At 34.8% G+C, this 18976-nt stretch overlaps 1 protein-coding gene across 9 annotated transcripts in view; it reads right to left on the bottom strand.

Annotated features, from left to right (window-relative positions):
- Positions 1-18976, bottom strand: part of LOC149774224 (uncharacterized) — a 154925-nt gene that overhangs the window by 96079 nt on the left and 39870 nt on the right. For 7 of the 9 annotated variants that reach the window (XM_089945628.1, XM_089945633.1, XM_089945634.1 and 4 more), the window contains 4 exons: positions 13888-13962; positions 7523-7843; positions 6920-7050; positions 6200-6341 (listed from right to left, as the gene is read on the bottom strand). In XM_089945628.1, coding sequence (XP_089801754.1) covers positions 6200-6341; positions 6920-7050; positions 7523-7843; positions 13888-13945 — 652 coding nt within the window. In that variant the 5' untranslated portion in view covers positions 13946-13962. Of the gene's footprint in view, positions 1-6199; positions 6342-6919; positions 7051-7522; positions 7844-13887; positions 13963-14883; positions 18279-18976 lie in introns of those variants that run through there. The other 2 variants (XM_089945631.1, XM_089945630.1) reach the window with 2 other exon arrangements.

The following is an 18976-nucleotide window of genomic DNA, read 5'->3' as shown; positions in this document are numbered from 1 at the left end:
TGCATTTTACAAAGATTGGAATATTTCCTTTTAAGTGTGGTTGGATCATATATCTCCTTCTAAGTGAAACAAGATATTGCACCTGACCCAAGAGAGTAATAGCATCTGAAATTAGGGTTTTTGCTGCAATCTGAAACTTTAATAAGTCTGCCAAGACTGGTCTACAGCCAAAATGCTTATGAAAAATAAATGTAGTCAAACTTTACTAATTCTGGGTCACTGAGAACGAAAATGATGCTTAAAATTGTTGATTGGCTCTAGTTTTAAAGATATGATACTGGGTCAGTACAGGGCTGAGCAAATCCCATAGCTCGATGTCCCGGACTAGTAATTTTTGAAGTTGGGCAAGTAAAATTTTCCCAGTCGCTAGTCCGGGACAAGTGCTTTTAAAAAAAGTTGGGCTAGTCCTTATTTTCATGTGTTAATAACTATATCTGCCTTTATCTGGCCAATCATGCCCTCTCGGTGTACTGAATTCTTGATTCTACCCCTCTTCATGTATACGTTTACATCCTTTTACTGCTTGACTGCATATTGGGCTAAGCAACCAAATTATTGGCAAATCAAAACACGTCAAACAAAAGAAAGTCAGTATGATCAATTAGCACTGTTGAAAGCGGTTTTGTTACAATGAGTTTACTCAATCTAGATTATAATGAGCGGCTCACTATGATTTTAATAGAGTGAGTCAGTGTCATTAAATTAATGAAAGGTACTTTACCGACATCAGTGTTGGCTTCCTTTATGAACTGATTAAATGACAGTAATGATTCTTTAATTTATAATTGATTATACAGATGATTAACTCCCATGTGTGATATTGTGTTTGAAGGGAAACAATTACACTAATTAATGAGCTGTTTCAGTTCGTATTTAAAAGAGAAAATTGATGTTATGATCACCTCAGAAGTAGTTGTCAAGCAAACTTCTAGTTACTCTGTGGATGAAATGAGTTTGCTAAATTATTTTCGCAAGCAAGGTAATAACGGCGATTCGACGAAGGTAAATTTGTTTGAAAATGGAGGGATAAAACATAAGACGGATACTGAGTGTGCGGTAGCTATTTCTGAGTGTGAACGAGGATTTAGTTCAATGAACTTAATCAAGACTTCTTTAAGGAATTCCTTAAACCAAAAGAGTTTACAAATGCTAATGAACATTTCTGCAAATGGACCAGAGCTTGAGGACTTTAACCCAGACACAGCTATCAACTGCTGGCTTAGTGCTGGTGCAGGTGGCAGACATATACATATACATGGACATATTTTCAAATCTATCAGCTAAAACATATATATATATATATGAACCTGAAAAAGCCAAATGTATAACAACCAATATTTTTGAAAAACTAAATTCTTTTAAGAAATAATTATGTTGTATATCATTTTGTTTGTTTTCTCTATGGATTAAGCATATACGTCTCATCAAATCTCGGCAAGTTATTACCATTTTGGGACCAGTGAAAAATAAGGTGGGACTAGTGACGAGTAAGGTGGGACTTGTGAAGAGAAAGGTGGGACTAGTGAATTTTCTGAAACCACTTGTCCTGGACTAGTGGTTTAAAAAATAATTTGCTCAGCCCTGCAGTATATATGACCCTTGCCTTGGGAATGGTGTAGGATAAATGAGTTTTAAAGGGAAGGGATCTCAATGTAAACAAGAAAGGACTAAAATACATCTTTGACTGGATCTATGAATAAATCTATGACTGGGTTTGGACATCACTTGCTTTTTAGTCAAAACAATGAATGATACAATCTGAAGTTGGTATTACATCATACATGATATGAATAGTATCATATTATTCCTAGAAGCCATGGATGATGCAGTCATAACTAAGCTTAAATCACACTGCTTAACAATTTGCCCTAAATAAGCTCTAGCAATCAAACAGTGTATTGCTCTCTTATTTGTCAGTGTTTGATTTTTCAAAGGGACACATTTCTGTTTATCGAAAGTGAACATAGATGTCTCATACTTGTGTGAGCAATGCCAATAACTTTTGCTATGTCTGTGGTGAAGTTACTTTGCATCACAAAAGTGCAGTATAACCACTATGGTTATGAAAGCCTATCACCTTCATTTTGGCTGCAAAATTGGAGATTAGGACAAGAGGTGGGCCCCACACATATGCTGCAGCACTTGTGCAACAAATCTTCACCAGTGGTTCAAATCTGTGCCTTCTGCAGTGCCAGTGATTTGGAGAGAGCCAACAAACCATATCAACAATTGTTACTTCTGCATGGTGCCTCCAGATGGGAAAGGCATGTCAAAGAAGAAAAAGTGGACTGTACATTATACATGTACAAACATCCCATCAGCTACTAGCTCAGTACCCCCTGATAAGGACTGCCAGTTCCTGATGCTCCAGAATCATTCTCACCTGAGTCAGATGAGGAAGAGCAAGAGAATGAGTGCCTAGTTAGTACCATTTTTAGAAGTCTTTGGTATGACTTGGCTGGGGTTCGAACCCACGACCTCCCGCATCAGGGACGGACATTCTAACCACTAGGCCACTGGAGTGGTCCTAATGCTAACTAATGGACAGGATAAATATTACCTAACTAACTTTACACATCATGTTCATATATAATTGTAAATGTTTTCTCATAGATGAATATATTTATTGCTACACAAAATTACTTTAGGATGAAATATTTTGCCAAAAACTATGAATAAGAAATAAAATGCATGTGCAGCAGTTGTGGATATTTTCCCTTCTTAAACCTGTTGCATTCTGACCATCAAAAATGGTAATCTTGAACAAACTTGTTATAAGACCAATTTTTGTTGGCAGAAGGGGTGGTCTCACAAGACAAGTTTTACTGTATGAGAGAACATTTCCTTCAGATTTCTGCACATCTGCCATGATCTTGTGTTAGACTGTTCAAAGGGCTTACTTAGCCACAGAAAAGACCTTCTCAGGACTGCTGCTATGGAATCTGAGACACTCTTAGAAGAACTTCTTCCTACTGTGGCTTCCCAAAATCTGAAGGATTATCAGCACAGGTCCTTTACATCTGCTCCTGACCCAGCTGCAATTGGCTAAGATGTGTGGTAATGTGAACAGTCCTTGTAGGCCATCCACAAAGTTCCTTACACAGATGCAGCCTCCATCTAAACCTCCTTACTGATAGTTGGGTCCAAGGCATGGTTGCTGAAGAACCCCATGGGGGAAGTTCTCTAATCCTCACATCATGGCCAATGGGGTGGTGGTGGGGCAGCACTAAGGGCTCAAACCCTCTCCTGCTATGCATTTGTTTCCCAAACATCTCAGTAGGTGTTCCTTTGGGCCTCAATTCAATGGTTTGGTCATATCACAGATGATGGGTGGGTCCTTTCAAGTGTGAATGAGGGTTACTGACAAAAGTTTCAGGAACAAACCCCTCTGTTTATGACCCCCATGTTTTTCACCAATGTGATCTGTCAAAATTTAAATAAGAGGTGCACACATTTTCAGAAAGGGACAGTTGAGAGTGATCTGAAGAATCTCTCATGCATTCTACTCCTGAATCTTCATGGTCACCATGAAAAGTGGAAAGTATCATTTCATAATTGATATTTCTCCTTTACACTGGTTTCTTTTGGAGAAACCTTTAAAGATAAATACCACTTCAATCAGGAACATATTGAGTCCGTCAGATTGGGTGGTCCCCATTGACTTTCAGGATGCTTACTTGCATATCCTGACATTTCCTCCATTGGGTAAATACCATCTGTTTTGTTTGGTCCAGGAGGTTTTCCAATTCTGGGTTCTGCTTTTTAGCATTGCTTCCACACACAGTCTTTTCCCCCCGAGTTAAAGGAGTAGTAGCAGCGTACCTCCGATTACTAGGGTTCTTCAGTACATCTATACCTGGCTGAATCCACAATATTTACTTGCAGTTTCCCATCAGGATATATTCTGTTGCTGGTCTACAATGACTCAATTTGTCCTTTACCCAACTTCGAGAAGTCACAGCTTATTCCATGTCAGGACAAAACAGACCTGGTTCCCAGATCTAGCAGATTTTATTGACAGACTTTTCCATCATTTTACTTCCAAGGATACTTCCTAGAAAAGATATCACAAGACAACCACATAACAAGAAACTAAACCCATTCCCAGACTGACTCCATGGATGTTGTTGGGCAATAATAAAGTGAAGGAATTTTTAAGTTATTTAATTGCCATTTCCTGAATACATCAGAATTAGGATGGGTACAAGGTTAAAACTCACCACAGGTTAGAACAGCTAATTTAAGATTTCCTATGTTGTAGATCTTCAGAAGAAGGCTGTGCTCATCATAGAGTTTTACCATATGGAAACCTTGGCTAGTGAAGATGAGCTGTTAGGTTTCTTTAAATACATTTTATGAAAAAATTGCTTCCTTCTGAAAATCACATGCAGTCATGTGAATAAATCCAGTTGTTAAACATAAAAGTACAGTCCTTGTCCCAAGAACAATTGGGAAACTAAATATTTTTAAAACTTTTACAACATGTCCATTAGAACTAAGAATGATAATAAATAATATTAAAATACTCTATATTTCATGATATTCTACCCAGGTTTCTTCAATGTAGGTTTTGGCACAGAATCATTCTCTTTGATCAGATTAATTTTATCCTGAAAGGTCAGTTCAACCATACAATGCTTAGCTGGTCATTCTGATATTTGAGTGAAAACAAAGATAGTCCAGGCTCCTTAAACAAGTGTATACAGTGATTTTGTCCCCTGAAAATAAGCAGAGTTAATCTGACTTTTTGTATACTGTTTTGTTTGTTTCCATTGGCAAAGCATTAAAAGCAAGACCCGTATGCCTGGCTATCAAATCGTAAGTAGTTAATTGGAAAAACAAACAAAAATTATTGTTCTGATCATTTATACATACAAACAGCATCAATCACAATTGAATAAAAAGTAGATACTATATATAATCTTTTCGAATTACTTATTTATAAGACTTTAGTTGTTAGCAATTTACCATAAAAGTTGGGTCTATTTTAGCACTACTAAATGAAAATGGTGCTGATCTGGAGTTTAGTATGGCTGCCTCAGTGGCCAGTTTGAAATCTTATCATTCTACTCATGAATGACATGTAATATCATCATGGGGTTTTTCAATGAAAGATTTCTTAAAATGTCTTGCTGATCTTAAATTAAAAAGGTGCTGATTTAACATCCAAAATATGGCCATCCTGAAAATCTTATTTTAACTTTTCCTCTTAAAGAGAGATTCACTTGGAAAATTAGGTACTTTTCCTCTTAAAGAGAGATTCACTTGGAAAGTTGGGTTTTCGTCAAAGGTGTTCTCATGGTGTCCATCTGGTCCTAAATAAAAAGGACTAACCCTCAATATGGCCACCATGGTGGCTATCTTAAATATATTGTTATCTCTACTCCCAAATGGATGGCTATATCAACATGGAACTTTCATCTTATGATACCTAGTTGCTCCTAAATGAAAATAGTGCCATTTGTACATAACAATATTGCTGTCATGATGGCTGTCATGAAAATCTTGTTCTCACTACTGCCCCTGAATGGATGATCATTAGGATATGGAGGTTTTAGCAAACAACTTTTAATAATGTTCACCACAGCAGCTAATTTGAAAATCTTGGTATAAATGAAGAATATCAGAGAGATTTCAGCACTCAATAGGTTAAAAGGAAGAAATGGCCTTATCTTTAATTTCTGGAAATTCTTTTCATCCAGTACAGCATCAATCTCTTCAATGGACTCTTGTTTTTATGGGGCAAAGACTTCTGATTAGCCTGTTGTCATCCTCCTCTGTTGGTGCACACTGAAAGTATTTTAACCTCATATGCCCTTTGGACATTTTCTCACCAATTAGCCTCCTACTGCATATACTAACTAATCTCCTCCAGCATATGTCAGAAATATTGCAGCTAAAATATTTACAAGTTTGAAGTAAGTTTCAGATTTATATTTTTTTTTAAGAGTAAAATTGAAATTTAAGATCAAAATTTGTTTGGGTTCTCAAAGTTGAGGGGTTTTGGTTTGCTGGAAAAAAAAAAAGATATTAAAGAAGGGAAAATTCGTGAACCCCACACAAAATTTCAGTCTTGAGGGGCTTCTCCTATCTTGAGGGTTCAGGCTTGATGGGTTTCACTGTACAAGTATTTCTCTACATTTAACAGTGTGGATTTTGAGGCCATTTTTGTTAGTACTCTGTTCCTTGAAAGGTCTACCTTCATGTGTAGAATTAATGGGAGTCAATGAGCAAAAGTCAAACTGATCCCCATTATGGCACTTCATATTTGGCTCATTAAGACAGCAAAACACAGCTTTGGCATTCCATGAAGAATCAACTATCAAGTAACTTTCATTGCCCTGTAAAAAAAAAAGAAGCATTCACACTATTACATTACAGCTATAAATAATTAATAATTTTGATTCTATCATAATATTGTTCTGGACATTTAAACAGTAAAGGAATTGAGAAATGCTTGAAATAATCATTTACTTATTAAAAGTCATGATGAACATGAGGCATCTTCTGTGCTGTAATTCCATACATTACAATTAACAATTGACTTAAAAAGTGGTTGGCTTCTTTCATTAAAATTTATAAGAAAGTAAACATTGTGAGATATATTTACACTGCAACAGCAGGTAGACACCAACCATACAATATCAAGATGCCACTATCATGTGAATGGATTCTAACTGCTGTTGTAGTGTAAATATATATATCACAGTTTTTATTACTTTAGTAATTGAAACTCTAAATATCATCAGTGTAAGGACCTGGCAACTTAAAGTGCACGAAAATGCACACGAAATGTAACAGTAGATAGCACACAGCCTTGGCCCTAACAAACTAGCCTTTGTATTTCTTAGAATGCTTCTTTATGGTGTGTTTTAATTTTACTGATTGCAATTATTAAATAGAAACTTAAAGCACATACCACAGGGTCTGTTTTTCCAACAATTCTCCATTCAGATGATAAATGTGGTTTTTCACAAGAATTTGTTGAACAAGATATAACATGCTTTGAATGAATCGTTATACCTGGTTTACACTTGTATCTTGGTGTTTCTGTAAAAAGACAATGCAAAGTGAAATGTTCAAGTAGAATGAGCTGCAAATGTAAATACATGCTCATTTTTGTGTCTTAGCCCCCACCCCACATAAAGGCAGTATTTGGTATAAGAAACCTTCATTCCTATCATTCTCGTGTAATATCATCCAAAATATGATCATTCTCTCCATCTGCCAAATTGTGTAAGCCAAATTTAGGTTACAATGAGGAGTCCATATTACCTTTGAAAATATGACCCTTGGCCATGATGCAGGATCCATACATTGAAATATTTGAAATATGAAAAGTGAAAAACTTTCCATCTCTACATTTTTATTTTTTTTTGTTTCATTACAATGTTTCTTTCATATGAATAAAGTATTTAATTAATAGAACTTGTTTAACTCTTGTACAAAAATTAATTCATAGAAACAAATACAGAGGTACAAAAAACAAATTTTAAAGAATGAGAAATAGTATGATACACACCATACACTGTGAGAAATATTGTCTGTGTATTTTTGGTTTGCTCCACTGCTAATTTTGGATACAAAGTATATTCCCCTGTATCTGTTGAGGACAAGTTCTTCAAAAGTATCCCCGCTTTACCATGGTGCTCAATTCTGCCCTTGTACAAAGGTGACACATGAAATCCAGCTGACTCTGAGTCATAACATATCGGCTTTGTCTTGTAGAACCATTGGAGCTGTTTTAGTGTCTCATTTTCTTCTAAAGAATAGTTCCAGATTAACAGCTGGTCTTGACCTTCACAGCATGTTATAGATGACATCTTTGTATTCCATGTTAGTTCTACAAATTGTGCAAAGAGCAGAGTAAATAGTAAATATCATGTTATAATAGCTTCATATTTATATGTGATGCATTTTGTATAATATCAATGGTTCCTTCACTCTTTTCACAATATATAGTATATAAACAGACGACAAACAGGAATGAAAACAAAATCATGAAGGAACTTGATCATGTGTGGTTCCCTCTCTAATAGAAAAGTGGGGAAAAAATCGGGAATAAGAATAATTTTTTTTCTGACAGGGTAAGGTCCTGTATTTTTGCAAAGATTGGCCCGATTTAGGAAAGCCAGGAATTAAAAAAAATACTTAATATAGATCTAGAAGAAGAATTTTTTTTTTAAATTGTGATTTAAATGACCGTTTTCAGTGTGTCAAGTTATACTGTCATAACTGAGTTGATCATGAGTTAGATTTATTGAGTTCTGACCAGAATAATCGGAGGTAGCAATAAGAATCATTTGGGTGCATGCCATAAACATATTTATATTAAGTCAATCCACTCTATTAGACTGAGTAATCTGGTTAGTCCACAGACAGCTCCACATCAGTATCTTTTCTTACGTAGAAGGTATGAAGACCAGTTTAGCATTACAACAAGCCAGCATGCCTGTGACATGTGATCTCGGAGAGTTTAAGAGATAAATTATACAGCTTATTATCATTAGTTTCAGTTTATATATCTTAAGTTTTTGAAAATGTATTGTGATAAAGCTTAATAATTGGTATTTATTAAAGAGAACATGTTATTTAAAAAAAACATTATTGACAATAGTAACCTAAGCCATGACTCAAATTTGCAGTGAATTCTACTAGCAAACATTGCAAAATATGTTAAAATCTACCAACTTATTGGTGGACCAAACTGCCATACTTTGCCAGCTGATAACTTCATTGTTGTTGACCACCGAGACGACAGTATTCCATTCAGCAATTTTACTTGCATAGTAAGTTACTGCGATTATGGCAAAATCGAGTGGTAATACTGGAAAATGGGCTGTTATTCCTTATTGATAGAGTAGTCAGATTTGATGTAGTTAAATATGTTGAATCTCTGAGCTGAACATTGGTGCCAATTATTATGCTGTGTGGCATGTAGCTGGAAATATTGGTGTCAGTTCTTAAGTGTTGTCCCTTGTATTATACATGTATATTAGGTCAATTTTAAGAAATTATACGAACCCCCATCAGTATCAATACAGGTTTGGGAACTATTGTATAGGACAGGGGTGCACAACCCATGGCCCGCATGCTGGATCCGGCCCACGAATGTGTTCTGTCCGGCTCTCAGGGCAAATTATAACAACACAGAAATCTGGCCCGTGAACAGTAATTATATTCAAGAAATTAGTGTTTGTGGCCCTCGATTGGTCTTAGAAAATGCAATCTGGCCCTTGGCCAAAAAAGGTTGTGCACTCCTGGTATAGGATTACAAGCAGAGCTTAGTGGAGTTTACAGAAAATTCAGTCCTTTGTTGTTTTTTTTAAAAAGTAGTATATAATTTTTAAGGTCTTTTTGTCAAAATTTAAATCAACCCTTTTATAATTTAACTTTTGAAGTGATGGATTTTTAAAAAAAATGTTTTAAGGTGTTCAGGTTGTTTGAAAAATGTTTTTTTTTATTTATTGGGACAGATTATATCAGGGTTAAAACTATTTTCTATACAAGATTGTATTATTTTGCATTTGGGTTTTTTATATGCTGTGATGGGAAATGCTTACTTTCTCCATCGTGTATTTTCTGACACTAATGAGCTATGTCATTTTATATTCAACTTGAAACACTGCTGTCTTGATTTACAACTGATTATTCTAATTTCTTTAGAATTAAAACTTTGAAAGAAAAACAAAACTAATTTCAGTTGTTGATTCTATTGTTTTCTCATACCAACATAATGCAGTTCAGATTAAAGTTAACATTTTTATTATGTATACTGAAATGACGTGACATGCAAATTTACGTACATTTTCAGTGGTTTAACTTGTTTCATCAGGGGTGCAGAAAATTTGTCAAAATCATGTTGTCCATGATGTACAAGTAAATTAAAAAGTTTACTAGTCCATATTTTCATAGTTTAAAAAAATATAAATTTAGCTCTAGATATTTTATTCTTGACATTTTTTTGACATTAGCACGTCAGATAATCTGATGACAAAATCTGTGCATGCATTTCTGTTGAGGTGATCAGTTCCAAAATCATCTCCATTTTTTATATGAACCTCACAAAGAAATTAAGTCTGCTCAAGATTTTTTCTGCTTTGATATGGCATATGCTGTGTTAAACAGCTTCTTTTAATGCTATGTTTGGCTCACATTGTATTTACTGATCACTGTCTAAATCATCCACAGCTTTTTTTGGTCTCAGATTTGGCCTTTTCAATATCAAATTTTAATTGATATGTATTGTGCTTTGCACATTTTTGAGTGTGTTAACAGTGTCTTTCCTTGTCATAACCTGTCCTGCCAACAATCCACTAGGTTCTGTCTACAGTTGAGGGATATCTCTGACATATCTTACAAGATGTGATTGTTCAATCTTTGTTGGCCTTGTGCCAAGGAAACTCATGCAGCCAATAATCTTTAAAATCCTGTTTTCGATTTTTACCATATTCCCTATCCTAGCTAAGTTAGTTTAAGCTCATTCTGTCAACTTTTCATTCAGTTTTTCTCCATTAGGCCCTTGCTTTGTAAGAAAGTGATCTATCCATATGCATTTCCAGGAAAATTCATTATAGTCATGTATTATGGTTTCAAGGAATCCAGGGATTGGTTCAAAACAACAGATTCCTTGGGGAAAGCCCTATCCTTTAGCCAACGAAGTTTGTTCTGATGTAACCATCAAAAGATAATGCCTAAACAACTAGTCTTCTTGCATTGGTTGTATCCATAAAGCTGGTGCTGGTTTCAGCCCTCAGCAATAAATTTCAGCACACGTCACTATGTAAATATACAATGCACCCATATGGTACTCACTAGTAAGTATGAATGGCACTGGTGTAACTACAGCTCAGACAAAATGGGGAAACTACTACCCTTTCAAGTTATAGGACACAATTTATCAGTGTCCACTGACAAATAACCTTGCAAAAGTTACTCATTTGTAAGAAAAAGTTCCTGACTCAAACAAAATAGACAATGAATTTCTGTACCCCTGTTCTGATGATACATTTTGTCGTTTTGTAGGTCATATGTCTAATTCAGATGTTACAGGAGAGTCTTGAAATAGAAATGCCTTTTGATCTGAAAAATGTGTTCTCTAAGCTAAAATATTCTTAATTTCCATTCAGTAATGTAGTTGTGAACCTAAAGAAAATGAATTTCATGATGGAACAAACCTGGAAATTTTTCTTTGAAACATTGTGGGAATCATGTGTACTAAGTTCGTTAAATATTTTCTTATTTCAACTTGACAATCCTAGTTTTTTCTTTCTCTCCTCAAAGGGAGGGAGACATTGGTTTGTTCTTTCAATCATTCCAACTGTCCATGACAATTTTGTAAGCAAAATAGCTGGACAACTGTTGAGCTGAACCAGACCCAATTTACATGTGCCCCAAGACCTTGTGATGTTATGGTGAATGTGACCATAATTTGCAGTTTTGCTTTTTTTTATACATGTTTTCACCAATGTTTTCTTTTATATTTTAAAAAAAAATCATGTAAGCACATTTAAGCAGAATATATTTAAGGTGGTGAATAAAGTTTGGTATTTTTATTTATATTTGCATACAGATGGCCCAATTTGACTTTCAGGCTATTATAGCAATTTTTCAGATTTTTACAACTTTTTCAACTTTGACTTGTTTTAAAGAAAATCTTGTGAACATACCAGTAATTAAGCAAACATCACTTGGTCTGCATAAATCAAAACTGTGTAGACTTGTCTGCATTATTATGTAAATAGGCTCATTTTCAAGTCAATATAGCAGTTTTTCCATTTTTAAATGTTTTAAATTTTTGGGACTTGAGCTTTTGGACAAAATCCATATTGGCATAATCTAGGAAAAACCATTGAGGAACCTACATTTAAGTTCTTAAGTTAATTAAAACAATTAAAGGATGCAGAAAAAATTCTATAATGGTATGACAATATAATCGTGTCATATATACTCTCTTACAAACATCAATTCCAAATGTTATTTTTCTACCTTATGAGACTGACCGTTTAATTTTCTGAAGACAGAAGTGGGGCCTAGCACTTTTTTGTAAAAAAGTGTCTGGCCCTTAATAGTTTTACTCCGTTTTGAAGAAAACATGTACTGATTATAACCATTATTATTTGTTGAACAAAAATTATTTTCAGGTCGAAAAAAAATATACTTGTTGAAAAGAAATATCAGGCCTCCCTCCCTTCTCCCCCAAATGACTATATGGACAGTATTTGCATCTTGAATGAATACATTAAAAGGATGTAGATATACATAACAAATCTTGTACTAAACTGTGATCCTCTGGTATTATAATTTATAAAGTTCATATGTTGTTGCCTGGATTCTATACGTGTCATATTTTGCATGTCAAAAGGATCACTCTTATGTTGTTTTGACTTTGTCAGGTCTTGCGTCTGTAAAACACATTTTAAAATTTTCCATATATATGTATAGGTTACTGCATTTGTATGGGAAAACATGAACAAGTTTTTTTGAAAAATACTGCACGACTTTTGCGGAGTGCAGTATTTTTCAGTAAAAAATGAGTTCATATTTTCCCATGTAAATGCAGTAACCATTTTATCATATGCTTATTTTGTACCTAAGGCTTAATAATAAAAGTCATTACAAGAAACAATGTAATTGAATTTATGCTCTGTTCCAAAATAAATTCACAACCATAAATTCATCAATATGCAATAACACTATTCATGTGCACATAGCTCCGATAAGCGACCTTTCAACTTAGTCCTGTGCTCAGCTTAAAAAAAAGAATTGTTGTTTTGGTCTACTTAAAATTGAAATTTAGAGTCATATTGTGAATGAATGCGTATGGATTTTGTGTCCATGTTGATCCAACTTAATTCCACTTTTCTGATTGAGGGCCTGGATTATTGGGTCAGTTCAGTGCAGTAAGGAGAATGGATTTCAGGTGGAAATGTAGGCTACTCGAAATTCCAGTACAATTTTATTATGTATCAGGTTTTGTAGGACATGCTGGTCAGATCTGAAGAACTAAGAAAGTACATTTTGAGGAAATTCAAGATTCCTAAATGTTAGCATATTTATTACCATTCTTATAACTAGCTAAAGAAAACATGCTTATACCCTGTCACTTTCATCTCGCTGATGAAGGGACCCGCGGCCCAACTATGACTTGTATCATATCTTCTATCACTAGTTTAACAATGTATCAAAATAGTTACACAGGGAAAATTGAAAAGCAGCTGTTGTGTGACACTCCATTTTCCCAGCAGAAATACTTTTTCGTCATCTTGGATTATTGGCTCTGAAGTTCTTAGTTTCTTACCAAAACATTCAGTTGCATTTTTCTCGAATTTAGTATTTTGAGAGACTTGTAAAATGGTATGTCTCAGATAGATGTGCAATACCCCTTGGCCTCAATAAACTTTTCTATGCTATATTTTTAACCATTATATTTGTAAAAAGATATGAATATTCTCCTAAATACATGTAACTGTTTCAATGATCAGAACAGTATTTTCAATTACTGCGTCTCTCACGTTTGTCGTTGAGATTGCGTATATCACGTTCATTTGTTTGCTTCTTTGAAAATTTTGTTTCTGACTCAGCTGACTCGTCCACATCGTTAACTTTATCATCTATATTTCTAAATGGATGAAACAGCTGCTTTAGTTCCTCATATACTATACTATCTTTAGGCACGTGTTGTACATGTGCATGCAATATGAAAGTGTTCATTATCATAAAATACTGCATGATTCTGACAATGTAAAGTTAACGGAGACAAAAATGAGCATATAATAAAACTATATACTGGGTATTTTAATATTTACACCCACTTGATTTTATATTTATTAAAAACATCATTAAATCTATGCAGATTATAAAGGCATGACCAGATATTCTGCTTACCCACTGCTTTTCTCACCATCCAACAGAGGGTTATCACAACCATCCCTTTTACACTCATTTAGATGTCTGTTGATGCTATAATTATAAATTTGATACAATTAAGTAATTTTTTATTTCCTAATGAAGACAAACAATGAAAGAGTATGAAAAGCAAATCTCATGACAGGAATTCATGGTCATTTGTATGGTACGTTACCCAGATAAAATTTCATAATTTCACAACATGTAAAATCAGGAACTATCTTTCATAAAGGACTAAGTTAGCTTTACCCTCTAAATGGCCCAAAAATCTGGTAAAAAAGTAAAACATTTTCATGGACAGATTTATCTGTTATAAAATGATTTTGTGTTGATACAAGTTCAAATTGCTACCTCTGTGACATCATGATATCACATGATGAAACGATAGCTGAATGAAGAAAAATGCAATTTTAGCCAGTTATACATACTCTTCTGGACAATATTTAATAAAGAGATAATGCATCGCCCACGGCAACATTTTGTCATGTGGCAGCAAAGGCTAATCATGAAATAATGTGAAAAAAATAAGTTGGGCCATAAATGTGCTCTATATTAAAAATAAATATATTTGTTCTTCATTGCTCTTCAGACAATCATCCAAGAAACACAAAAACAACAAAGTTATATATTTTGAAAGCAAACTTGAACAAAATAAAATGAAAATATGAGTATTTAATCATAATTAGGTTAAGAAATAATCATAAATTAGGTCCAACTGCTTTAGGCTGTTTCATAATGCATTATGTCAGCAGAGACTTAAGAAGTTTGAATCAAACTTCAGTGTATCGAAATCAATTTTAAATAAATTATGTGAAAAGATCAGTTCTATTAAAAAAAGAAATAAGTAAATAAATATTTGGGTTTAAGTATCTTGAGACCCTGGAAATAATTTTAAACAGAAGTTAATTGAATAAGCTTTGTCTTCTACTCCTGTAGTCCAACATATCAACATGCGGTTGGCATCAAAAGACTTACGTTTTCAAGTTGGTGCTTTATAAGACCTCTTTTGATTTCTTATTGGAGCAATATAAAAAGGTTGCTATGGCAGCCATCCTGAAAGTCTTATCGCAACTCGACTTGAGCATAAAGTCATACTGATGCGGGATTTTATCCAGAAGACTTCTTATGTCCACTTGGTCTTAACTGAAAATGGTGTCGATCTGACATCCATTATGGCTTCCACAGCACCCATCTTTAAAATCCTGAATGGAGTGTCATCTCTTGACAATAGTGTTGTCTATACAAATCTCCAAATGGATGGTTACATCAACATGGGGTTTTCAGCAACAGACTTCTAATGATACCTTGCTGGTCCTAACTGAAAATGATGCATAAAACTCCAGATTTTTGGGGTCATTCTGTGCCTACCTCCTGATTTCATATCTCCGGATTTTTACAGACAACTCCTGATTATTATATTATGTCTGTCGATTTTCATTTCTCCTAAAATAAAATCCTACATAAATAGATACAGTATATCAAGCAATCCACAGAATGTTCTGTCTTACCACTTGTGAATATTGCTGCTTCTAAATAATTATCACACTACAAAGGATCTTTTTCTTACTTGTGAATATTGCTGTGACTAAATAATTATCACACTACCAAGGATTTTTTTCTTCAGTAGATAGAATGATAAGCTTAAACATAATTAAGATAAATTTATGTAGTCTTTTTACCCTTACAACAATTATAAACTAAATAAATAAACCACAACAATAAAACTGACAGCATTTAGTTTCATCCCAAGAATGATCACTGTGAACGCTGTGCAATTCCATTCCCACCAAAGAAACTGACAAGCGTGAACACCTGACATAACTGTACCATAAATGTTATTATTTACCATATACTTGGGTGAAAGCTGTGTAGTAATATTCATATTTAACATTGTATTTAACTTTTCAATTACACACACACAAAAATAGAGAAAGCTAAGTTGAAGCTTTCATCCTTACGCCAAAGACTTCATCAGCAGACTGATGTGATCTCTACTGACTGTCAACATCGCTCGATACAACCTGCCGCATATCTGGGACAGTCTGTTAACATCATCACCATTCCATCAAGTGATTTCTTACTGAAGCTATATAAAAAGGTTGCTATAGCAGCCATCCTGAAAGTCTTATTGCAACTTGACTCAAACATAAAGTCATATTGATTTGGGATTTTAACCAGAAGACAGTAGAGATCACATCAGTGTGCTGATGAAGTCCTTCGCATAAGAACAAAAGCTTCAGGTTGGCTTTCTCTACTTTTTGAGCATGTACCTGAAAAGTTAAATACATTGTCAAATATGTTATTTACCATCATTAAAATAAAATAAGGAATGAAAAAACGTACCTACGATACAGCATATATGCCATAAAAAACTATATATTTCCATGATTTTCTTAACTTCTTACAAAATTTCATTTTATATTTGATTCATTACTGTGTGTGAAACTCACCAAACAATCCTGCAAGCCCACATGACCAGTAGCCTGATAATACAAACTCAAGCAGTGGATTGTTGTAACTAGAACTAATGCATTCACATCAGCAAAATGCAGACAAGCCTCTATGGTTCATTCAGCTCAGTTTGTGTCTGTAGGTCAGTCAATTTTCACTTTGATCTTAATTTAAACATCATCTGCATCATCTAGTTTCCTTTAAACTAATTTACAATTTTATTTATTGTATGTTGTGCTATAATTTATCTTAGGAGTAGACCATGTTTGTTCACTTGTGGCATGCAATGGCTCCCATAACTGCTTTCTCCTGTATCACAAATGAACTCCATAACTCAAGGGGTAGTAAGAAAATAGGGCTTTTGCCTTATTTGTTAGCCAATGGATCCACTGACACCTGTCCTCACCTCTAACCCCCATGACAAGTTATCCCCCACACGACCCACAGATGTCTGATCATTTTAATTTTGCCAGGTGAGAGGTGTAAACACACACATGATGCAATTGAGCCAGTCATGGGGGTCAGAGTCTTGTACTGCAGTCTGTGTCCCCAAAAGGTAACAAATAAGGTCAAACAGCTCCACTTACATACTACTCTATTCAGCAGTGATTGTGGAAACGAAAATCCTGCAGATAGAGTGAGTGATGATGTACTCAGAGAGGCAACTCGATGGTAGCTATCACTATATACACGCTGTGTGAAGATTGTTTATTTAATGCAATTTTACACTCTGTAAATCTGCAACCTCAGTTTTGTGCCAGCAGAGTCTCAAACTCGGCTGCACTGATTATTGTATCCTGAATTGCAACAGGGTATAATTTATTGATTGTATTGAGACTGCTCTGTGTGGCCGCAAGCAATTTTGAATAGATGCTTACTCGGGAATGCAGTCGCATCAAAATTAACTTGCTCGCACCACCAGAGACACCGGTTACTATTGATGTAGCCCTGTCAACAATACCAATTGCTGCACATACAGTGGTCGATGTTGTTGTGATTCCATTCATTCCATGACCCAGAAGCTGCTTCAGCAAACCTACAAATAGCATCTGCAACCAAACATGTGCATTTATATTTTACAATAAATGTGGTTCTCTTGGAGATTTCATTTTGCAACTGTTTTTCTGCTTTGGTTATTTTTTCATGCCAGTAAGACTGAGGGTCTGTCATACTTCTATTAATAATACAATTACATATTTTAATTGCACGACAGGCAGGCTTTGTCCAGTCTCATAATCATATGCAGGCGCAATATCAAACACACTTCTAGCCAGTTATTTTTTGGACTGGCACAACTGTCATGCAGTTATAAAAATTATCATGCAGTTATAAAAAAAACTCTGCCTTGGGAATACCTAAATCTCTGGCGATGGTGTGTCTTGGTGGTCTAGCACCCCTCTCATACAAACATACACCAATTACACCATAACCTTTGACATCAAACAATCTTCTTTGCCCAGTAACTGTCACTCTGAATAACAGTTGAGATCTCTCTTTTCTCAGCTGAGTCAATGTTGGTTTAAAATATTCAGTGGTAAACATTACTGGAGTGGATACATCGGTGAATGCCACTTCGCTATTGTAGAAACAATTCCCAAGAGGTTTTGCATTATTTTGCTGCTGCAATTAGCGATTGAGCATTTTCACATGCACATTCATAGCTGGATTTTAGTTGGTTGTGATACATCAGGGTGGTTCCAAACCGCAATTTCTTCTTGATCCTTAACAAATTTATATGACAGTTCATAAGAGGATTTGGTAACATGACTGATACAGATATTACTTAGAAAGTGGAACAAATTTTTATCAATGTTACCATCTGCTACCAGCTGATCTAACACCACATTGATAAATTCTGCTGTCAGAATCCATTGCTTATATAATAATGATAAAATCTAATCTTCAACACAAACACCAAAGATGGTTAACCATCTGTTCAGATCAAAATTGAGTGCTTCAAACTGATTTTCATGTCTGGTGACTTATGATGCCAATAATGCAACTGTGTAGAAATAAAAAATATCTCTGTCCGGCCTGGTAATTCATGATATTAGTGGTACAAAATTATGACCAAGATGCTGCTTATCATTTATCCATGTTGCCATTTGACACCACTTCCAGTTATGATAAACAAGTATAACCCGGATTCACACACCTTGTGATATTTAGGCGTATCAAAACTTTATCCAGAAGTAAAAATAAGCCCATTATCTGGTTCCTCTTCCTTTCATTAATATTCCCATAATTCCATACCATGAAGTTACTACATGTGGTGGTACAGGCATACCTGTGATTTGCTGATCCATGAGTTTTGTTTTATCAATTTGTTCATTCATGTATTGTTTTGTTGCAGCTTTAGTATCAACATACTCTTTGATATGAGCAACCAACATGCCACTGTCTCTCTGACCTCAGCCAGGTTCTCTGAGACAGCACCTTTCAATCTGACATTGATACCCTAAATGTCTACATTTGACATTTTCAGTTTTCCAGTGTAATCTTCAAAAATCACAAGGTCACATGGATCAACACCAACAGTCTTGCTGATAAACTAAAAATCTGTTTTGGTGGCAAACTGACTCAGCAGAGTCGTTGAGCAGTGTAACGTCGATAAATG

Source organism: Sinohyriopsis cumingii, unplaced genomic scaffold (genome assembly GCF_028554795.1).
Source record: "Sinohyriopsis cumingii isolate HCF-2022 unplaced genomic scaffold, ASM2855479v2 utg000379l, whole genome shotgun sequence".
Lineage (NCBI taxonomy): Eukaryota > Metazoa > Mollusca > Bivalvia > Unionida > Unionidae > Sinohyriopsis > Sinohyriopsis cumingii.
Note: the sequence above shows the minus strand (reverse complement) of the source record. Positions and strands in the feature narration are given on the sequence as shown.